Here is a 23699-nt window from a genome sequence, read left to right on the forward strand (position 1 = left end):
ATAACGGTGACCCGACTCCAGCTGGGCACCAACTTAAAATGAGGTACCTCTGGCTTGGGGGCAGGTTTATAGGGAGAGTGGACCCAGTGAAAGCTTCAACTGCGTGGTACCTGGCTTTGGTTCCCAACCTCTACCCCAAGGTCAACCCTGTGGACCCCCTATGGACCCTGAAGAAGAAATAATATCATCTAGAATTCTGGTCACATATGCAATGTATGGTCTTAAAACGAATGCAATGCCACCGAGTAACCAGATGGAACTTGATCTCATAATCGTAGGAGTGATTTTAAATCCAGTTGGCAGATGAGTGCGCATACAATCATCCGACAACCACGCTAACTGTTCCCTTAGCGCTGAGCTAAACATAGCTGTATGTACGGGGTGCACACTGACCGGGAGCAGAGCGTTTATCTGATCTGCACAGTGTGTGCCCAGCATAACCCGGGAACCAGATCCTAGAGATGTGATTGGTCTGCCTGTGGCCAGAATCACCGCCAAATGTTAAGCCGTCATTCAACAACTCTTTAGCTGCATACACACGGTATGATCAGGACCACCGACGACTTGAAAGATATCTTTCAGTGAACTCATCCTGCCACATCTCTGAACAGGCAAAGTTGACAATATCGTGTAAGTTGGCCCTGCATGTACGTACGATCATAGATATTGTTATCGTTCATGCGGGAACGCGCATCGTTGGGTCGTTCACTGCATAAAAACAAACAATATATCGTTGAACGATATCGTTATCATTCATAGATATCGTACCGTGTGTACGCACCATAATTCCGTTTTACACTGGAGTTTCCATAATATGGAGTGAAAGAAACACAAGGCGACACGGGAGAAAAGAAACGTAGTTAAGTGTTTTTAATCTTGTTAAACAATACATTTTTTTTGTATGTCGAAGAAAGAAACGGCTCTTTTTTTCCCTCTTTTTTTTTGTTTCTTTTTTTTTTTTTTTTTGTATCTAAAAACCGATCCAACAATTTTGTATAATAAATAATTTAAAGATATACTTTAAGCAAATAGATTTTTAAACGTAAATACGGTTTTACAAATGCAAAATAAACAAACAGAAAACCTTAGATAAAATAAAAACAGCTTCAGAAAAAAAAAGTGCCTATATTTACTATTACACAGTAGAAAAATAAGTTAAAAAAAAAAAAAATTACTTAACTGGGAGAAATGTGTATATTAAATATATATATATATATATATATATATATATATATATATATCTAAACACATACATGGAGCAGGATTAAAAGCAGACCACACCCTTGTCAAAATTGAGATTAGACATCCAATTGAAATGATGGACTGATTATGCACTGTTAAAGCAAAACAGTGCACATAAGCGGAGGCAGCCATTTTGTGGGTGAGGACAGTAGATACAACAAAGCAGCCTGTAATTCATTAAGAACTGGCGACCTCACAGGAGGTGTGAGACACAAAATGGCAGCCTCCTGATACAACACCAGTTTCTGGGACACAAAATGGTGCACGCATCCTCTATTCCCAAGACGTTCTAACTCGAACAAAGACTACTGCTGCTCTGCCACAACTCACTGAAGGGAGAGAGCTGGCGTTGTCTCAATACTCGGCGAGTGAGGTGGTGACCCCTGCGCGCTTCCGTCTTCGGAAATCTTAGGTCTTGTGTGAGAGTGCTTACAGGAGGCAATTTAACCAGGACCTGCAAGCGCCAGGACGCTCCGATGCTTTGCGTGTTGGGAGTTAGGAATTGAAGAGGTTACCAATCTCTTGCTAATAAGCTGACATACAAGTCAAGCAAACTCACACATCATCCCAAACGTACCTAATGTAGAGACGGTCTACGTGTTTGTTCAGGCTGTGTGTGTGGGGAAGGGGGTGGGGTAAATGTTTCTTGTGAAATCTCAGTAGAGTGACTATACATTACCACCGTTTATCGTACTGTGAGCGTAAGTAGAGGCGACAAAGTGTATAGCCAGCCTTTAAAGGCTTCCAGTCAGTGGGACGCTGCCCTGAGCAGCAGGTTGGAAGTACCAGGTTAATGTATCCTATAAGTCGGGGCAGCTATTGACCACAAAGCCGTTTCTGTTATACGAAAAAAAAATAAAAAATTAATAAAGTGCCCCCCCCTTGGGGTTTGTGGAGGCTACAGAAAGACAAGCAGCCCGTAATACTTGTGGATAGCGACATCTTATTACATGTGTACCTAATGTCAGTTGTAGTAAAGACGGGGATTAACACCCCTAAAGTATTCAAAAATGTCCTCAATATGCTATGTACCGTTGAACTCATCCCCCACACCTCATTTCCCCAATTGTCCCAAATCTATATCGAGAGGTGGGACATTAAAGAAAAAGCAGCAGATCATTCACTCGCTATTATTTAAGTCCATTCGTACCTCGTAGCATCAGCTACAATACTTGTGTAGATTAGAGAAGTATCGATTTGCCTCAAATCTGTTCCCAAATGCTGCATTACCGTGATTCGAAGTCTGAAAAAGCCCATTGTTGGTCCCCAAAAATACTGTAGCCCATAATACTCGCCGAAAATTCAGATAATTATGGTTTCCAACAGATTCTTTTGCTCAGTACCTAAATGGTCACGCTGCGTACCTTCAAAAGTGGACCTGTCCACTATTCATTTGTCGAAGCCGCCATTTTGTGGGCTTAATCAGTTATCCAGCCTGTTAATTGACTTGGCATTAGTAATGCCGCTGTGTCACTGGCAAATTGATAATTAAACAGTGGTGTACCCTCAAAATGGCAGCATCCACTGTGGGTACAAGCTCGCTTAAAAATTTTCATGCATTAAACTCTGTAGCCTCCATTTTCACTGGCTCGATATCAGGACTTGTGGCTCATTCGCCATCAGCAATTACGGTCAGTGATGGTGCCGCTCCTATCTGCTACAATATTCAGATTTACGCTAATAACCCCCCTCTCCAACCACCAGAAAGCAAAAGCGTACAATCCCTAATGGAGGATGTAATGGTGACATCAGTGTTCTAGAAAGCCTAATGGCTAGGCAAGGTGAATAAGTCATTTACCAGGGCTAACCGCTGGAGCTTGGAGCCGACGCCAATGGCAGGCCATGCAGAAACAAGGTATTTAAATGGCAGGAACCAGCTGCGTACTGGCGTATCATGGGTTTGAGGGAATTTAATGTAAAGAGGCCAATCAAGTACAGAGAACGGCCCAGTACAAAAGGGATTGGACAAGTAGGATTCATTTAACCTCTGCCAGGCATTAACACCTCTCTACAAGCCCTGTAGTGTATCAGCGGAACCTGGAACGGAAGGGGTAGTGTGTATCCAGTCATACTGGCATGTAGTGTTTCCTATGACCTATGCACAAGGCCTGTGCTCAGCCATGGCATAACCAAGCTAGGCATGTTAGTGTGTCGGTTTCAGAGATCACGTAACTATCAAAGACAAGCTGCAAAAAAAGGCAGGCGATATATGGAGCAAGGACAAAATGAGGAAAGGTTACACTCGAAATATGTGGGTTAGTCACTCCGACCCCCCCACTCATACAAAGGAATACTGGTTGTTTACAGCCCGTGCCCTCAAAGCTGCATTGGCATCACTTGTGTCCTCTGAGCTAACGCCCCCCGGCTGGAGCTGTTGCAGGCGGATGGCAGCTTCCTCCTGGTCTTCGCCAGCTGGTGACCCCTCCTCGTGCTGAGCGACCGGAGGCTCCGGAGGGGGTCTGCTGGCCAGGGGTTCCTCTGGGGGAGAGGTGCTGAGCGGATGCCAGGGGGGCTGCAGGCTCCCGTCTGCGCTCTGGTGACGAGACAAAGGGTGGGGGGGCAGCGGGGGAGGGTTACGGCTGCTGGCTGCCTCTGTGGAAAGGAAAAGAAAACAACCGATCAGCGACACCCCACAGACTGAACCAATGCCCGAGAGACACTCCACCATGAGCCAAACAAATCAGGTCACAAAAGAGCACCCAACAACAGGTGGAAGCGAGGTAAAAGGTCTTCGATAACGCTCACAAATAAGTATCTTTAAAATATACATTTATCAGAGGTTCCCAAACACGGGCCTCGAGGCACCCTAACAGTCCAGGTTTTAAAGGATATCCATTTTTGACCTCAGATGACTTCATTAGTACCTCAGTCAATTTGATTTAAGCCCCCTGTGCTCAACCATGGATATATCAAAAACCTGGACTGTTGGAGCGCCTTGAGGACCAAGTTTGGGAACTTCTGACAATATATTTATATAAAATCTGAATTTCTAGTTGTGGGAAATGCTATTTTGTAAGCATAGAAAATGTGGGTAGAATGTGCTCTGGATCTAGGAGAATGTTGTTGCTGTATGACAATTCATTCAAAAAGGTTCTGAAGCTGGAGATATTTTTGTCCCGCAGACAGTTGCTCACCGCAGCCAGAGGTGGCGCTACACGCTACTTGTTTTGTCTGATCCGTCTGAAAGCGAATCCACTCCGTCAATAGTGTGTGTGAGACAATATGGCTGTGTGCAGATTCACATGGGCCCTGACATACAGCTAAACTCTGTATGCTGTAGAGGAGGAAACAGACTGCATAGTATCATACTATATATTATGGTATTATTATTAGTATCTTCTGAGACTCGATGCTCTCTACAGGTAACCTGGTGTCAGTCTGGCACACTATGCATTTATGGCTGGTAAAATATACGCTGGTGTACGACATCTACATTAGCACCTTTCTGGGAAGACCATTCCCAGCGGGAGGGATCGTGGTAGGGGGAACATATGGGGGCATGAATGGTTGTAGTCAGCACTTACATACAGTCATTCGTTCCAATGGAGATGGGGTTTGATGGTGACTCAGGGATGCGGTGGGGAACCTCACACACGGTCGTTCTACTGTCAGCCCTGTCTCGGCCTGCAAAGAACAGACGGGGCCCAATCAGAGAAAAGGATGGGTTGTGGGGGGTAATGCATGTTTCAAAGATGGTTGGGGAGGGGGAGGAGGGAGCAAAAAGCACAGAGGTCTCCGGTTTCCTCTGCAACCTCTAACAAAGTGGCCACTAAGGGCTAAAGATCTGCCCAAACAGGACCAAACGGAACACACATACCCTGCGGGCAAATCTCAAGCACATAAACTTACCATGCACTTGTATTACATAGCAATTCAGGGTAACATAAAAAAAAAAACAACACGGATTCAGGGGCAAATCTAATAGTCTGCAAAGTAAGGAACAGCTGATGCCGTGTTTTGGAAGTGACCGAAGAAGTTATTTCAAAGCCAGTCAACTAGACAAAGACGTTTTAAAGTGAGATTATATAGTTTTAAAGCGGGGTCGCTTTACACCGGGAGGGGTTCTCAACTCCAAACCTCAAGTACTACCAGTAGGTCATTAGTGTTCATTCTAGCACCCTGCACCTGTCACAACCCCCCGCAGTTCCTCTTTCCTGCCTGGGGTGTCACTCCCTGCTCTGGTGCTTCTAGCACACTCAGTTGATGCAACAAACGGCTGCTGAGACACAGACTAGAGTGTGGTAGAAGCACCAGATCAGGGAGAGACACCACAGGCAGGAAAAAGGAACTGCACTGGGTTGTGGCAGGTGCAGGGTGCTAGAATGAACACTAGTCATGATTTGTGGATATCCTTAATCATGCACTGAGGAGTTATTCTATTTTGCTGGCATAATTATGCCACCTTCTTCAACACGTGACCTGCTGGGCAAACACGGCACACGCTAACTTCTGGAAGAGGTGATCAGTGGTTGCTCTTTTTATTTGCAGACACCATAAAAGGTGGATGCCACGGCCAAACCAAAGACATATGCAAGACCAACTAGTAAATATGAGTAATTGTCACATAACTGGGGGGCTGGGTAAGGGTAAAGTGCATCAGCTGAAGGGGCAGGTTATAGTAAAACCACACAAGAAGAAGGGGTTATAATACAGCAGTGAATTTACTGGATCAGTTATTTCTAAATACATTGATAAAAGCCTACTCTCAGGAAACATCACTACATTTATTACAGATGGAGATGAATGAGAAGGGTTTTAAAACGGAGCTCCCAGATTTCAGATTACCAGAAAGAGTCCCAGGGAAATAAAAAATGGTGTCAATGATGTTGTAAAGATCAGTCCAGTGCACCCGACGCGTTTCATTGTAGGATAATACACACATTCATCTGATGAAATTTTGGGTTAACCCACAACGAAACGCGCCAGTGCCGTTACTTTTGGAATACCTCTGAACCAATCTTTACAATATCCTCATCTTAGTCAGTAAAAGTGTTATATATTGCAAGTAAGACATGTGGCATAGCCCAATAAAACCCTATATGACAGGATATTGTTCCAAAGTGCTACAAGCTACACCCAACTGACTGATCACCTCCCCCAATAACGTTCTGACTGTAAGAACACTGCGGTTCCTGTGAAAGTGTTGCTACAGTGATAGAAGCTAAACAGACTGCGGGTCCAGTAATGCCCTCTCAGGACTTCCCTCCACTACAGTCAGGCGCTGAGAACGATGACTGGACTTGCACGTTATTTTACACAATTTGGATTTACTCCAAATACACTCAATTGGAGAAAAGAAATAAATTAAAAGCCACTTTCCACCTTCAGACAACTTTCAATTGCCGCAACTTTTACCAAATACAATTTGCTTTCTATACTCCTCTGCTTTTCAATCAGATATGTATATCATCAGCCAGGTATTTTAGGACCCTGGGATAAGAGAGAGCTCTATATTATGTTTAGAGAGCAGTTATAGGTCATTTACCAGGACATCAAAAATAAGTAACTCATCCAGATGATATAAAGCCAAGGCTAAAGGCTCATACACTCTAGACGAGATGTGCTGAAAGATATTGGTGAAAGATATTGGCTGTACACACTGAACGATATCGTTCAGTGACCTCATCCTGCCACATCCATGAACAGGCACTTTCTGACGATATCGTAAGATTGGCCTACATGTTTGCACGACAGCGCGCATCATTTGTCGTTCACACTGAACGATATATCGTTGAACGTTATCGTCCATATTGTTAAAAAAAAAAAAATCGTCTAGTGTGTATGCGGCTTTAGAAGCAGAGAAGCAAGCTAAAAAAAAAATAACATATTTAGTAGCAGCTGTATGAACGGAACAAAGAGGCAATAAATTAAAGTCATATGAAGGTGCAAGTATACCAGCTGACTGTGAGGAGTACATATTATTACTAGTACCCTTTTGGTATACTAGAAAGATCTACACTATGTTTTGCGCAACCTGGGACCGGGAAATTGAAGGCAGAAAGTTAGCCGTTTGTTGTCCTTACTTCCAGGTCAATGGTTACTTCCACGGAAAAAAATCTATTCATAAGGAGAGCAAGTGAGGCGCTTTCGGCCCTGTTCTTACCATGCAACCTCTGAGAAGACACAACGTAGCTGATGAGGGTGACATCGCTGGAGCCCCCAGATTCTAGAGGGATGGGATGCACACGGAAGTGCTCTAGCATGTCAAAGATGGTCTGAAACCAGAGGTGCTGAACCCGGCACTGACCGTCCTCGTTCAGGGACAGACGGAGGTGCTGAAGGTGAGAGGATGGCAGGTAGCGTGAAGAGGAGAAAGCTCACAACAGACAATGCAGTAAGGAAGCGCCTCTGGATTCCAGACTCACCTTGGCTTTGCCCTGGAAGTTAAAGGTCAGCACGTACTCTCCTCTACGTGTCTCGCTCTGCCGCACCAAGAAGACGCCGTGGCTGTTGGTGCCTCCCGACAACACAAGCTGAGCGGCTTTGAGACGTGACAGGGTGCCGTGGAACCACTGGTACTCGGACAATGGGTGTTCCCCATCTCCAGGGTCTGCCTCTCCTTGGAACAGGAATGAAGCTGGAGAAAAAAGTGGAATACTGCATAAAAAATGCCGACAGCATAATAACCCCTTCCCCCCCAAAAAAGTCACACAGGCCGTCTACCCTATTCCCCTTGTATGGTAAAAACCTGTACGTAGCAACATGATCCTCTTCTTAGATCATCATACCTGTAGTGTCAGGTGTATCAGGGAAGGAGGTGCTGATAGAGTTCTGGGGTCTCTCCACCTCGTCGATGGGGGCTCTTGGTGGCAGCTCTGGTGGAAGGAGCTCCATAGAGTCAAAATGTGAGGGTGTCATGGAAACAGAACTGGGCGAGATGGAGGCCGAAGGCCGGTCGGAGAGGCCCCCGTAGGCACCTGTCCATGCACAAAAGGACACGGTGATGCAGTGTATATACGCCACAGCATTTACAACACAGGTCACGCCACTATTCTCATGCTTCGACCCATCATTTAGTGGCTCTCGCTAGCTCTATATTACGCAGATACCTAGGATCCTTCTAAAGGAACATCCGAAACACGAATGAGAAGCCAACCCAGGGGTACAGGCGGTCAGAGAAACGTACCTTGGCAGAGCTGTTCGCTGCTCTCTGTGGGTATTAGACGTAGATCCCGGCTGGGCATGCTTTCTGAATGGTTAACGTGTGGAAGGTCTGCGGTGTCGACCTTGTCCCTGCTGAGTAAATGGCACAGATTACTATCGGAGGAAATGAACTGCGTTCTGAGCACTGCAACTAACTAAAAATAATTCAGGGTTGCATAAAATTGGATTTAAAAAAATAAAAATAAAAAGGATAAAAAGACGATTTGATTTAAATAGGTTTTTTTTTTTTAAATAAACGTTTAAACATTTAAAACGTTTACTTTAGAAAAAAAAAAAAAAAAAAACCCCTAAGTAAACATTTTTAATGTTTAAACGTTTTTTTAAAAAAAAAAACTATTTAAATCAAATAAATCGTTTTTCTTTTTTTTTTTTAATCCAATTTTATGCAACCCTGAATAATACAATGTTAGACTTCTACCATCAACCCTAATGCTTAGTAAAATAAATATTCTCAGCTCTAGCTCTTTTTCTTGTTGAGCCTCTGCCTGACTACTTCCCGGTTAAGTGGTCTAACTTGGTTATCTTGGAAAGCACAGGCCGTTCAATTTAGACACCGTTACGAGGTTCGGGCAATAACTAGAAACATGGTTAAATACGATCAATGTCTATATAAGGTTACACTTCATCCCTGTAGACATTACATAAGCACCGGTGGAGATCAATGGTCTTTTTGGTCACCCACATACAGCGATGTGAGCAACATCAGTTTAAAAAAAAAAAAAAAGCTGGTTAGAGACTTTAGAAAGTATGGAGTATGTATGTTATTCTGTCCCTTTGACTGAACCAATCCCAACACAATGAAGAAAAAAAAAAAAAACACTTTATACTATAAGAAATATAACAACGTAACAAGGACACTCGGGATTTATTCACTTTACATAAGAAGGGAAAGGCTGTGAATATATAAGAGTAGACCTAGATTGGGGGTGCCTGATAATTCTACTCTACCGCCAAATGACCGGCTTGGTAGTCAGAAATATGGAAGGTCACAGATTTGGTCACGCCACGGTTCAGGTCATAGGACTCAACTTCGATATATTAATGTAAATGCCGTTATCATGTGGCATAACAGTAGGCAATTATATGACCCAAAGTGGGTGCTATGGTCATGTAGCGTTAGGGACACCGGTACAGAAACGCCTTGACGCAGCCCGGATGGCTTAAACATATCTTTGCAAATAGAAGCAACAAAGATCTCTGGATCTCTATTATCATGAAGTATTCAAATCTTATTGCTGGTCCTTTGCAGTGTGCTGGGGGACATTTTCTTTATTTTTTTCTTGTTACATATGACTGCATCTCAAGAGACCCTTGGATTCTTGTAAGACAATGTGGTCATTGGCCAACCAGATTGATCAAAATGTCTTCTAATCCAAATCGGGTTGTTGTCATCATGAAGCGAGGCGACTGGAGACTACACAAATGGTGAGGCTTACCTAGACATCATGCAGTCTTGTATGTCGGAGAGCCATGACCTCATCTGCAGGGGGTCCACCGATTCCAGGATGTATTCTGAGGAATTTTCTGTCTGGGGGGGGGGGGGGGGGGGAAACAGGAAAATGACTGTTAGTGTCTTGGGAAGGGCAGACACCACCATGACCTCTGGAGGGCTAGGAGAAGGACCATGGCCCAAATGTAACAGCCTGTGATTTGCAGCCACCGGTGCGATATCGCCTCTAGATCTAAAACAGGTTTTTAGTTTTAAGGCAAAATCAACCTGGTTTGCCTTAAAAAAAAAAATAGCTGACTTAAATGTAGAAACTATGAGCCGTATTCAAAATGAGCCGAGCCGCGATACTTTTTTGCGGCCCGGACTTTCCGCCTACTTCACCTGTTTTGTAGGCGGAAAAGTATCGCGGCCGTCCCAGCTTTACCCCGTATTCAATATGGAAGTACGCGAAAACAGGACCCAGCGAAACTTGAACAGGCGGAAAGTATTGTCATTTTTGGGGAAATCAGCCTAACACCCCCCAATAGATGCTCCGACATGGGGGTTCCCTATGGTACCCCCTGATTTGGCTTGCTGAAGGTATTTGGTGTTTTTAAACGGGCTCAATAGCTGCTAAATAGCATTTTTCTATACGTGAATTTGAGACACAGATCACCTTTGGGGGACTGTCTGAAGGCTGCACGGGGGTTTCCACAACGTTGCACCCCAAAACCCCAATTTTGCACTTTTTTCCGCCTCCCATTCATAGGCGAAACTTTTCAGCCTACTACATTGCATTGCCTTTCCGCCTAGGCGGAAAGTCTTTCAAATTGAATACGGGGTAAAAGCCAAACAGGCGAAAATGGCGTCATCGGCGAAAAGTTTCCGCCAAAAACACTCGGAAACGGACTTTTCGCCTCAAATTGAATACGGCCCTATATCGTCAAACAAGCGCAGGTGATCGCAAAATCGCAAATCAGGGGTGGAGAAAATTGAGCATACTTCAGTTGCCAGCCAGGGAAACCCATTAATATAAACAGAAATGACTCAAACACGTCAGGGGCCGGCAGAAAACTTTCTCCGGTACTACTTAAAGTGAAGTTGACGGTGGATTACTAAATGTGGATAGGGTTCAGTTCTAAAACCTTGAAACCAGTTGTCAGTAAACTGCTCGATTCAGACATGGTTCTTCGCGCCCTGACCCAGTCACATCATGACTGAATTTTGTTTGAATCAAAATGAGGTTTCAGACATTGACCCTTACCTTCAACACAAAAGTGTTTTCTTTGTCTGGCATCTCCAAAGGGGTTGTGGTCCGTACGTCAGCGATAGACGAACAAAGGACGTTGACCCGTGGCTTGGTGGCCTGGGAAAAAAAAAAAGTTAGAGAAACAGCGCAACATGGCAGAAAGGACCATACAAGTTTCTGAATCGTTCATGGAGAACTATGTATGTAACACCTCCATTTTTTTTCTCAATGGACCCTCAATGGTGTTGCAAGGGGATGTAGTTACTATCCCAGCGGTCGGGATTCCGGCGCTCAGAATAACGGCGCTGGAATCCTGACAGTCGCAATCCCGGCACCAGAATCCCGGCGGTAAGTATTAGAGTTACGGTAAAGGTTAGGCTGCAGGAAAGATGGGTTAGGGGGAGAGTTCGAATTAGGCTACTCACTCACTTTCAGGAGTCGGGATTCTGATCGTCGGGATGCCACTGTCGGTATTTTGACCGCCAGCATCCCAACCGCGGGGAGAACTAGCAGGAGAACTGGCCACACAAAAGGTCGCAGGGAGACTGGCATCTCCAAAAATGTTGAGGTCCTGGGCTCAAACCAACTTGGTTCTGCTAGCGGAGGTTGAGTGCGTCTAGCAATATACAGAACCCAGCATTTTTCAATTTCATGCTCTTCATACACCACTTCATTTAAGACAACAATAAACCATGGGAAAGATAGGTATATAGATGAAGTAGTAAGACAAATGTGCAATAGAGGAAAAGGCCAACGAACCTTGGGAGGAATGTAGAACTCCAACAGGTACCGATCACTCTCAGTCTTGCGCAGGAGTAGCCGGCACTTCTGCCACCGCGCCCGGCTGCTGCTGTTGACCTCCTCGGCCACGACGTAATTGAGAACTCCTTCCCGCCTCACATCACGCAGCTCGGCCCTGGGGGCAGGAGGCCTGCTCAGCCGCAGCTTCTCAAATCTGTGTGTCCACCTTTCTCCTACAGCCCTGCTGCCTGAGGAATTGCAGTTGCTGTTGGCCCCTGTCTCCTCCGTGGGAGACTCCGCCGAGCTCCTCCACTGCAGGATCCCCCGGACACTCCCTCGCACGCTGCGGCTCACGTTGCGCAAGGAGAACCGCTTCTTCAGACGTGGCTTTGCTGTGGCCGAAGACGTGGAGACGTCCTCCGAGCTATGAGACTGGCTGCTCGACAGACCGGACGTGATCCCAGAGGAGTCCTGCCGAGGCTGAGTCTCAACCGGGGAGGCCAGCGAGGAGTCGCTGCAGGTCTCCGACAGGTCCCGGGTGGAGGTCTGAGCTCCTGTGAATGGAGCAATGCTGCAGCGAGTGGGAGAAGGGCCATCGGGAACATGCGTCTTATTCACTTCAGTCTCAAAGTGCTCCACAAAATGCTCCGCAAACCGTCTGGAGAAGCTGCTTTCAGCTCCCGGTGTGGCGTATTGTGGATTCTCAGTCAGGAAAGCCCGGAACCGATGGGCAAAGTCAAGAGCAGCAGCGTGAGCATGAATTTCACAGAACTCCTTCCAGTTTGGGGAAGGAGAGGAGGAGTGACCCTCCAGGGGCAAGCTACCGTTCATCGTGGGGGCACCGGCTGGATCAGCTCCTAGATAGGACAAAAGGGGGGGAAAATAAAAAGTTATAAGACTAATATCATCCCTGCCGCACTGAACAATCTATAAAACAGGTCATTAAAACAACAATCGGGAAAAAAAACAGGACAAGAGAATACGGTGTTAGCGATAGAAAGTGTCGGTGTGACATAGAGGGTAGAGAGGGCCCTGCTCACTAGAGGTTATGATATAAAGGATAATGCATGTACTTATACAGAGCAGTAAATTGTCCCTTGTGTACAGTACTGGGAGGTGCCCCATTCAGTTCCCAAGGCTCTTCTGTGACATGGAGCGGCTGTGAAATCCTATAGAAATTGTTGTAGGACTTGAAGAAAGAAAGATTGATATTTTTTTTCTATCATATGGTTGTACCCCACCTCCTCCTATATTTCCTACATAGAATATTACTAATGATTTGCATGCCAGTATTCAAGCCAATCCTATAAAACATATTTTATTTTTTATACATGCATAGTATATAAATAATTATATAAAAAGGTGCCAACAAAGAATATACTTTCTTGAAATACTGTACATACATTTGTACTGATGAAATTTGCAATAGATATAAAGTCAGGGGATGGCAGCATATGTGAATGACAGGGGAAAAGCTAGAAAGAGATGGATGGACCAGGCTGCTAGTAAGTAAGTTACAGGGCACACAGGCTGGCAAAGCATGATAGACAGGGAGGGGGCCAGCAATATGGAAGAGATGGTGGTGCACAGGCAGGCAATAGGAGAGTCGCAGTGAATGGGTTGGTAATGTATAAATTACATGGGGCTCAGACTAATAATAGGTGAGCAACAGCGGGCCAGATGGTTATAGGTAAGGGACAGGACGCACAGGCTATCAATATGGGAGTGACAGGCTAGCAATATGACATGGGAGGCAAGGCTGGCAAAATATAAGCAATAGGTGGCACATACTGGCAATATGCAAGATAAGGGGCACCGGCTGGGAACAGAGGAGTGACAGGGGGGCACCGGCTGGGAACAGAGGAGTGACAGGGGGGCACCGGCTGGGAACAGAGGAGTGACAGGGGGGCACCGGCTGGGAACAGAGGAGTGACAGGGGGGCACCGGCTGGGAACAGAGGAGTGACAGGGGGGCACCGGCTGGGAATTAGGGTGTATAATATTTACTGAGATGTAAGATGCCACATTAGCTACCAGCATCCATCACCACACCCCTAAAAAACATTTACATGACTCACTATCTGTTTATTACAGAACTGCTGGCTCCTGACTTGGGGAAATTTTTCCAGGACTTCCTTAAAGGAAATGATAGCTAAATACTGGTTGTGTAAATGTTGCTTCTATGTAGCCCAATGTTTACTTGCTGTATCAAGTAAACAGTAATTCAACACTCGATATGTCTGGAGGAGACAGTATGCTAAGTAGACTTCCCAGTTATCACACTCCAGGGTTCCCAGTCTTAAAGTCAATACCCCCTTCCCCCAATGAAAAAGAACACTGGGCAACACTGGCCTTCTAACATCTTTGACCCTGCATTGCGCTTCCTTTATCTGGAGGTGGCGCTATTACAATGTTCATCAATGGAGATGGTTCCATGTTGGCTCGCTAAAATGAGTTGCCTCTACCATACATATACAGTATGTTCACTATTGATGTTTTTTTTTTATGAAAATATTCATATTTATGTCGAGATTTATTACAGTAATTTGTAAATTTTTTGCTGTTCTATAACGTTTTTTTTTGTTGGTTATTTGTTTTTTTTCATCACGTTAAATGTGAATAGCAGTCCTGGCTGCTGGCCAAGTCCCATATAAGCGCAGACCTTTAAGTTAATGCCAATTTCTCAATGCCTTTAAGAAAAAAGTGATATGTACAATGTAAGTGGTTTGGGAGTAGAGGCCCATTGAGGACGCTTCCTGCTCACTCAGTGAATACGAGTAAGAGGAGTATGCGTGTCATCATTTGATTTATTTTACCTCCCACAAGCAGCAATCTCACATAGGAGGTTTTTCCCCCCCGTAAATAGCAAGTTGAGTACCTTTTAAGCATCTGATAATAAGTTGATATAAGTTTGACTATTTCCAATTCAAAATCTCTCTGGAGGGTAAAACAAGTGTGGCTGCCAGTCACACACAAACACAGACATTTTATTTGAAGGCAAGGGGGGGGGGGGGGGGGGAGGCTTTAGGATGTCACAAGTCAGAGAAGAGCTCAGAGGGGTGTTCCAAAGACCCTCTGCTGACTACATCATGTGTCATGTTTCTGTGGTAACCATGGCAGCCACAAGACACAGCATAATTACAATTCACTAATAGCAGCATGAAGAAACAAACCAAGGAGAAGTGTTGACTGGCAAGCTGATCTTATACCCTCTTATGCCCTGCCACCAGGGCTGGAGCAAGGTTTCTCAGCATCCTAGGCAGAACTTCAGCTTAATGACCTCCTTTCCAAAACTGCCACAATACCTACTTTCCAGCCCTACAGTTGATAGTGAGGAAGTGGTCTTAGAAGTTCCACAGCCACCACTTGAATTAGTACAATAAGGTGGCCTCTTTGAGACATTCATAATATTGTGATAGGCAGACTCTGTGGCATCTCCCAGATCCTGGCGCCCTAGGCAGCTGCCTAATGGCAGAGCCGGCCCCACCTGCCACACTGGTTTATGATTGAATAAAAAAAATATTTCCATTTTCATAATTAAGTACAAAGGTTTGGACAGGGATCAATAGCTCGTCCAGCATTTTATACATTACTCTCTAAACTAGAGGACAATTACATATTAAATTTCACAGTTGGACCACAGTCTTATACCTCTGGTAACTGATGACAAGTAAAACCCCTGTAAATGCTGTCATTTGAATATCTGACAGTGACCTAGAGCTGTGTGTGCATATAACATTTCTGGTAGTAGCACTTAAGGCTTCCAGATTCCCCAGCCCTGGTGGAGCCAGAAGTGTGAGTCACCGGTTAATCCCACATTCATTGATGTTAATCCCTGTGTACAGCTCCTATAAACAGCTGTTTCACTTTCAGCACAATTTACTACCAAACCTGTGCAGCCGGCTAATAAAGAATTAGTGACAAATGAGCCGGGAAAATGAATATCTGTGATCACAAGGTCATGCCATATGCAATGTGGCAGTGATCAAAAGATCTGGCCATAAACTGATGTTTTCATACACAGATATTCAGATTATTCAATAACAGGGTACACCCCTAGATGAGCATTGACACAAAACATGTAAACACACACGTATTTACAATGTGCATGCATAGGACTTATATTTTCCTGTGGACTGCACATAGGATGAATCTTTTAAAATACAAAATAATAGGTGGAAATAAAAATTTAAATCATGAAAAGTGTAGATGAAACCATGTTTGTGATGTGATAAAGTTAAACTGTATAATTGTAAAGTATTCAATATAAGAAAGCAGCAAAGTATAAAGTCCATATATATAGAGAATAGGTAATATAGAGCTCACTTATATTTACCTGTCAGTTTCCCTTTTACCTCTCCCCATCCTGTCCCAAGTCCTCTCTGCACAGGGTCCACAGGATGTGGGCCCTGGCTGTGTGCGATTCTCCTGGGCTGTGGCCCCAGCCTTTCTGCTTGACCGATCACTAAGTAAGGTTTAGCTCTATAGTATTTTACTAATCCCAAAGACTTTTTGTGGGTTTCAAGTCATTTAGAAACCACTGTAAAACATGAAATTTACAGTCAGATGAGAGATGATCTGAGGCCCCGGGAAGACAAGTGAGGCACTTGCAGCAGTACAATGGGGCTGTTAATACTGTTAATACGCTCCTCTAAGGTTGACCGTTACTAGTGGGGGGGGGGGGGGTGGAGAAAAATAATGCCCGAAATATGATTGACTAGGCTGCCGAGACAGTCCTCCTGTCACTGCAATGGGTGGGATCCAAGAAGGAACCTCAGGTGTCAGTGTTGGGTCAGTGATTCCAAGAGGACACCCCTGTGACAGTAATGGCTGAGCTCCTGAGGAAGAGCACCCTATGACGGTAATAGGTGCACCCCTGTGACAACGATAGGTGGGTTCCTGTGATGGGTGGGCTCCAGGAAATCCCCTGTGACAGGCGTGTGAGCTCCTAAGAGTGGCCACCTGCTGCGTGGACCCCCATGGCAGTGCCCCTGTGAAACTAATGGCTGGGGGAAGTCCCCTATGTGACAGTGCTGGATGGACTCCTCAGGAAGGGCTCCTGTGACAGTGATGGGTGGGCTCCTGAGGGTGGCCCTAGTGACAGCTATGGTCTACAGAGGGGGCCCCAGTGAAAATGATGGGAGGGCTCCTGATGAAGGGCCCCTGTGTCAGGGATGAGTGGGCTCCTGAGAGTGGCCCCTGTGTCAGTGATGGATACGCTCCTGATGCAGGGCCTCTGTGACAGTGATGGCAGGGCTCCTGATGAAGAACCCCTGTGACAGTGATGGCAGGGCTCCTGATGAAGGGCCCCTGTGACAGTAATGTGGGCTCCTGATGAAGGGCCCCTGTGACAGTAATGAGTGGGCACCTGATGAAGGGCCCCTGTGACAGTAGTGAGTGGGCTCCTGAGAGTGACCCCTGTGTCAGTGATGGGTAGGCTCCTTATAAATGGACCCTGTGACAGTGATGAGTGGGCTCCTGATGATGGGCCTTTTGTCAGTGCTGTGTGGGCTCCAGTGAGAGGCTCCTGGTGGCAGCTATGGCCTCCTGTGAGGCAGCCTCCTGTTACTGCTGGCAGTGAGTGCTGCGCCCACCATAAGCCCAGATCAGCCGCAGTCTCTGCCGGCCCTCCCCCCCTGACGGGTCTCCTCCTCTCCCCGGTGACTCGGGGGCCTCACAGCTGCTACCTCCGTCTGCCAGCGACCCCTCCCTGCTGCGCTCCCCGGTTCCTCTTGTTGACTGGCTCGGTCTAGTCGCGATCCTGGGGCTGCGGCCTCGCTGCTACTGCGCCTGCGAGATCAGCGTGACGTCACCACGAGCACCAGAGAGAGGGCATGTAAACAAAGCAAGAGCGGCCCACGTATACCATAGAGGCGCGGTGAGCGCGGAGTGAGCGTCTCTCTGGGGGTTTACACTTCTCTGGCGGAATGAAAAGCAGTAAGAGAGAATTACACATAATATACACACAGGCAGCAGACAGTGTGGGGCCTGGGTAACCTGTGCTTACTGTGAGGAGGACCCCTCAGCTATTCACTCTCATACTGTGCACAAATTACAATGGTCCAGGGTCTTAAGGTGGCCACACACATAGCGACATTTTACACGATCTGGCCGATTCCGACGAATCGTGACGACAGATCGTGTAAAATGTGGCCAAATCGTGAGAAAATCGTGAGTCCCCACTCACGATCACGATGCGATGCGCATCCCTGCTGGTCGCACATCGCATCGTCAGATCTGCCGTGCAGTAGGGCAGATCTGACAAACTGGGACACAATGCACTGGGAAAAAAAAATAAAAATTAATATGCACGATAGATCTTACTGCTTTTTACTCCATATCGTGTGTAGGAGCTGCCGGGGGAGAGTTCAGGGGAAATCGCACACATCGTGGGATCGTGTGCAGATCGGTATATGTGTGGGCACCTTAAATTACAGCAATTCACTGTCATGGGGTCATTATGTATAACCAATAATACATATTATTGGTTTAAGGGGCCCCCTGGGGTTGACTAACCTGCTTCAGAACATCTGTGAACTTGTTAATTATATTAAACTATTTTAACACCTAAACTGCTACTTCAGTTCTTACTATTATTTATTAACAGTTTCTTATATAGCGCAGCATATTCAGTTGCTTCAAATGGAATAGAACAACACTGGCTAGTAACAGACAGACATAAAGGTAAGAGGGCCCTGCTCACAAGCTTACAATCTACTAATATAGGGGGTCATTCAGACCCACTCGCAAGCGGCAGTACGCTCGCAAGTGGGTCGATGTTCCCCACTGCGCATGTGCACGACGGAGGGAGCTCCGTCGTGCGCATGCGCGAGACCCTGCGAGCGACGGGGAATCTGTCGCTCGGAGTCTCGCACCAAAGGGGGCGTGCTGTCGATGGTGACTGACAGCACGCCCCCTTTGGTGGGCGTGCCTGCCAGACGGAGGCGTTCCCATGGGAACGCCTACCGTCTGAAGCCGGCCCCACTGACATCACTAGTGATGTCAGTGGGAGTGATTTTGGCTCTGATAGAGCCAAAATCACTCCAGGGCTTGTGGCTGAGAAACCCGACCGCAGGGTTTCACTCGCAAGTCCGATGGTCGCGATGGTCAAGACCATCGCGACCATCTTTTTAGACGCTCGTATATGCTGTGGGTGGTGACCCACAGCTATACGAGCGTCCAGGAGGACGCTCCATTTTAATGGAGGAAGGCCCTGATTCAGAGCGAGCGCTCTGGTCAGAGCGTCCGGCTCTGAATCAGGGCCATAATGCTTTAGTAAACTGTTACTAATGGAACACTTTCCTGTATATTGTCATTCCTTCCTAATGTAATCGCACAGTCCCCGCCACTGCTGGAGAGGAGCCATTTCTGTAAAGGACCCGGACCGCAGACCTGCTCCCATGGTATTATTTAGATACATCCCCTACAGAATACATATTTTATTATATGTTTTTTAATTTTCTAGTATAGTTGTATAAGTGTGTTTGTGCATATTGCCTATTTTGACTAAATCTTTTTACAAATCTAGCATTTGAATTGTGTTTACAAGCAACAAAATCTCAACTTGTTCACTGATTATTGATTGACACATGACAGGTGTTGATCTGTAGGTGTCCAATTAATGAGAGAGGGTTTATATAGCCACTCATGCTATTGCTATTCATTCTGCCTTTTTGAAAAAGCTGCTGCTTGCAGTGAAACGCGTTAAGGACTACAGACACTCTCTCCACCAGCTTGCCATATTGCTACACGGCTGATTCAGCCATTGGATTGATCCCATTTACGGATTCCCCCAGATCTACATTTGGCCAGAGCCTGTACCGGGACTGGATCCACCTCGTGTCCACCTCCAGCTGCGACTCAGCCTTGCATATCAAGACTGACGCCGCATCATGCTCCTGGAGTGAGCCGTCCGTACTGCCGGGAGGCAGACAGCGACAACCACCAGCCGGTGAATACAGGCGGTGATTCCGCTACGCCGCTGGGACCCACCAGCTGACAGCTTCATATCACAGACATGTGTCTGCACCGGGATCACCATCTACTCCACGGCACCCTCCAACTGCGACTCAGCCCCCTGCATTCAGGCTGACACCACATCATATTTCTGGAGAGGCCATTCATATTGCCGAGAGACAGGCTACCGCCAACACCAGCCAGTGAATAGGACCAGTGCCTCTGCTGCACCGCTCACACGGATCAGCTGTCAACTGGATTGCATCCACACGGTTGGTGAAACATACTTGCAATTTTTACCACTTTGCCGATCATTGGAATTTTGACATTCAGGCACTCGCATCGCTATTTACTTACCAGTGACTATCTATTATAGTGATTTGCAACAAATGTGACTCTTTTTTTTGTGACTTCATTGATTCTTGGAGTCCACTACTCTCCTTTGAACAGATCACACCTCTTCTGTTCTGTGACTATTGGTTCGCTACATTCATGTGGTGGTTGAGAACATAGTATTAATGCTTCCTGATTGAGCTCGATTAGATTTTCTATGATCTGTAACAATTTTTTTTATGTTATTGTCATTTTATAAACCTTAATTCTCATTTATATACTGTGACACAGTCAGGTTAGGGGGTCCCTCTCCTGGGTAGAGGACTCCTTCCTTTCACACACAGCAGCTGGGAAACAGTACGCCAGACTGGATTCGGGTACAAGCTGGTCGGCGCCAGTCTTTATTGTACAATGTCAGAAATAACATAAAGAAAACAAACATAAATCCTAGCCCTGTCGGGGCACTAACTTCACAAGTGACTTCCCTCACTACAAGAACCTGGCAGGGCCTAATGCCCTCGCCAGCAACAAAGGCACAGCACAGCACTTACAAATAGGTTTTCAAGTGTCTCTGAGCAAACTCTCTGCCTGCTCTCCCAGGTGAGACACTCAGCCCTAAACACACAAGGCTTATATTGGCCACTCTCAGGTGGGAACCCTAACAAGCCTGTTACCAGGCTGCGAGAACCAAAACCTGGAGTGGCCGTGGGTGGATTCCTCCCTCTCCTCTCACCCACAACCCCCAGGTCCCAAACCGGCTTTTCAAAAAGCCGAGACTCAAGCCTGCTACACTGCAGACTTTCTCCTGGGGGTTTAGAACACATAAGACAGGAATCTGGGACAAATGTACCTGCCACAGACCACTTTACCAGTGATCCTATCACAATACATTTTTAATAAATGTTTCTAATTAGATTTTTGTACAGAATGAGTAGCGCCATTTCACCTGTTTTCATTTTTAATTTACCGGCACCTTTGTGCCTTTTGGGAGTGTTGGCATACTCCCAGGTGGTGGGCAGCTGTGCATACATGTAAATTAACTGAACCTTATTCCCCCTTGGCGCTTGGTACTTTTCTTCATCCCATGGTAATGCAGACAACAGGCGCCTCTGCCTTCCACACAATCCCCACCACTGCTGGAGAGGAGAACGAAGGTGTTCAAACATGGTGAACAAGCCGGGTCAGAACCAAACAGACAAGATGGTACCAGGGATCAGGCAATATTGGGTCAGAAACGGAGCCAAGATCAGAACTGGAATACCAAGTGCAGTGCCAGGGAGAAGATGAAGTCAGGTCACAAACAATCCAAGGGTCAGAACGAGCAGACGGAATCACTGGGGCATGAGCGCTGGAGTAAGGTGATGGAGCCTATAGTCTGGCACCTGTCTAGAGCTAGAGACTCCCTCTTATAGGAAGGAGTTCAATACTATCTTTGAACTTCCTTGCAGGTCAGCACTTTGCAGCCGCGTCAGGACACAGAGAGGAGCTGGGAGCAGAGACACCAGTAGTGGGCTCCGGGGACTCCCCGTCTGCTGCTTGCTGCCGGCCGGGACCCCAGTGCTTCCGGAACTGGTAAGTAACGTCCGGCGTACTGTGGTCAGTCTGATGACACGTGGGATAAGTCTGATAGCATGTGGGAACAGTCTGGTGGCATGTGGGGGGCAGTTGGGTGGCATGTGGGGGCAGTCTACTAGCATGTAAGGGGTAAGTGGGGATGTCTGATGGCCCTCTAGGGAGGCAATGTGGGCAGTTTGATGGGCACTTGGTGCACATCTATATTTCTACAAACCAACAGAAATTTATTGCAGTATCTGTGGGTGTATACTACCTGATTGTTAGTTTAATTGTCTCAGAGCCCTAAAAAGTATTGCATTTTGTACAATGGTAGATCACAAAAGAGTTTCAGCCGCTAGAGTAGATCATCAAGTCCAAAAGTCTGGCTATCCCTACTATACAAGATAGGATGTTAAAACACTAAAAAACAAGGTTTCATGACAAGTCCCATCTGGGTATGACTGACATGTGCATGTGAGCGGGTTGATCAGTGCAGTACCACCTGATCTGTCTAAAAATGTCTAAAACTTTTAACACACAAGCAAAAATTAAACCAACTAAGGGACAAATGCAAAACCAACCTGGCTTTGCATTTAAACTAATTGTTGCTTTAAATCTAATGACTAGCTCACTGAAATCAAGCCGGCTTCTGCAAATCGCGGGTTATTACGTTTGGCCCTAAGTCTTCAGTCACTCACTGACATAACCCAACCTGCGGTTGTCATCATTGTATGTTTATAAGTCGCCACAAAACTCTGCATTATGGGACAGTTTGAATAACGATTCATACAAAATAAAAATCCCACATAAAAATAAAGTACAAACACAAGTACAAGCTTGATGTGAGACCAGGGTTAGAGCGAGCCCTGCTCCAGTGCAGCAGCCTTGAGGGCTGGAATAACTTGGCTAGCTGGGGCCGGTAGGCCGTGAGATTAGATGTGACCTTTGGGCCATGTAGCAGCCTTGAGGGCTGGAAGACCTTGGCTAGCTGATCTCCGGACCCCCTGTACTATAGTCCTCGGCAGCTTTGTTCTCCTGTTTCAAGGACACGAGACTCACTTCTACCATAGCCGCTTTATCCGGGTCATCGTAGAGCAGACCCAAAGCAGTAAAAAACAAGTTTACGGTCTGCAGTGCCGGACTAGTGGAAGGAAGACCAAAGGTCCAAGTCTGTGGGTCTTCCTGTAATAAGGAAATTATTATCCCAATTTGTTGGACGTGAGAGCCCGAGGACCTGGGTCAGAGTCTAAAGTAGAGCTTGCAGCTCTCTCTGAAATTTAAAAAACCGTTATGGTTTCCGGAAAACCGATCAGGCAGATTCAGTTTTGGTTCCATCACAGCAGGGACTGTCGCACTTCGGGTTTCCTTTACCCGAAGGGAGAGTTCCTGCACTTTCTGCGTTAGCAGCTGAACCTGTGTGGTCAGAACCTGAGCAAGATTCTGAGTAAGCTCCATAACAGGAGATCACAAAAATACTCCCAAGATAATATATGTGGCCGGTGACAATGTTATTCCACGGGTGTGACTTTTGAGGGTAACGTCCAGCAACAGCCTTGAAGGCTGGCATTTCTTGGCCAGATGCGGCCGAGAAGCAGTTCTGAGAGCTGTAATGCCTTGGCTGGATGGGCCTATGGGCCGTTAGACGAGATGTGGCCTTTACCCGTGCAGCAGCCTTGAGGGCTGGAAAGCCTTGGCTAGCAGAGGCCGGTAGGTCGTGAGATGAGATGCAGCCTTTGGGCCATGTAGCAGCCTTGAGGGCTGGAATAACTTGGCTAGCTGAGGCTGGTGGGCCATGAGATGCGGCCTTTGGGCCATGTAGCAGCCTTGAGGGCTGGAAGACCTTGGCTAGCTGAGGACAGTGGGCCGTGAGATGAGATGCAGCCTTTGGGCCATGTAGCAGCCTTGAGGGCTGGAAGGCCTTGGCTAGCTGAGACCGGTGGGCCGTGAGATGAGATGCGGCCTTTGGACCATGTAGCAGCCTTGGGGGCTGGAATAAGTTGGCTAGATGTGGCAGACAAGATAAGTGCTACTC

At 46.4% G+C, this 23699-nt stretch overlaps 1 protein-coding gene across 3 annotated transcripts; it reads right to left on the minus strand.

Moving 5' to 3' along the window:
- Positions 1–890: 890 nt before the first annotated feature.
- On the minus strand, positions 891–16242 carry SH2B1 (SH2B adaptor protein 1). Of its 3 annotated transcripts, XM_088446928.1 has the most exons (10): positions 16161–16242; positions 11844–12682; positions 11100–11201; positions 9843–9934; positions 8369–8478; positions 7971–8159; positions 7608–7819; positions 7346–7517; positions 4767–4866; positions 3730–3834 (listed from the first exon to the last, which is right to left on the minus strand). In XM_088446928.1, the coding sequence occupies exons 2-10, from the start codon at positions 12654–12656 to the stop codon at positions 3816–3818; spliced, it is 1809 nt and encodes a 602-aa protein (XP_088303054.1). In that variant the 5' UTR covers positions 12657–12682; positions 16161–16242; the 3' UTR covers positions 3730–3815. The 3 variants fall into 3 exon arrangements, with proteins under 3 accessions (XP_088303053.1, XP_088303052.1, XP_088303054.1); XM_088446927.1 differs by lacking the exon at positions 4767–4866 and having other exon boundaries at positions 891–3834; positions 8369–8475; XM_088446926.1 differs by lacking the exon at positions 4767–4866 and having other exon boundaries at positions 892–3834.
- Positions 16243–23699: the final 7457 nt, after the last annotated feature.

Source organism: Taudactylus pleione, unplaced genomic scaffold (assembly GCF_031769625.1).
Source record: "Taudactylus pleione unplaced genomic scaffold, aTauple2 ptg000407l, whole genome shotgun sequence".
In the NCBI taxonomy this organism is placed as follows: domain Eukaryota; kingdom Metazoa; phylum Chordata; class Amphibia; order Anura; family Myobatrachidae; genus Taudactylus; species Taudactylus pleione.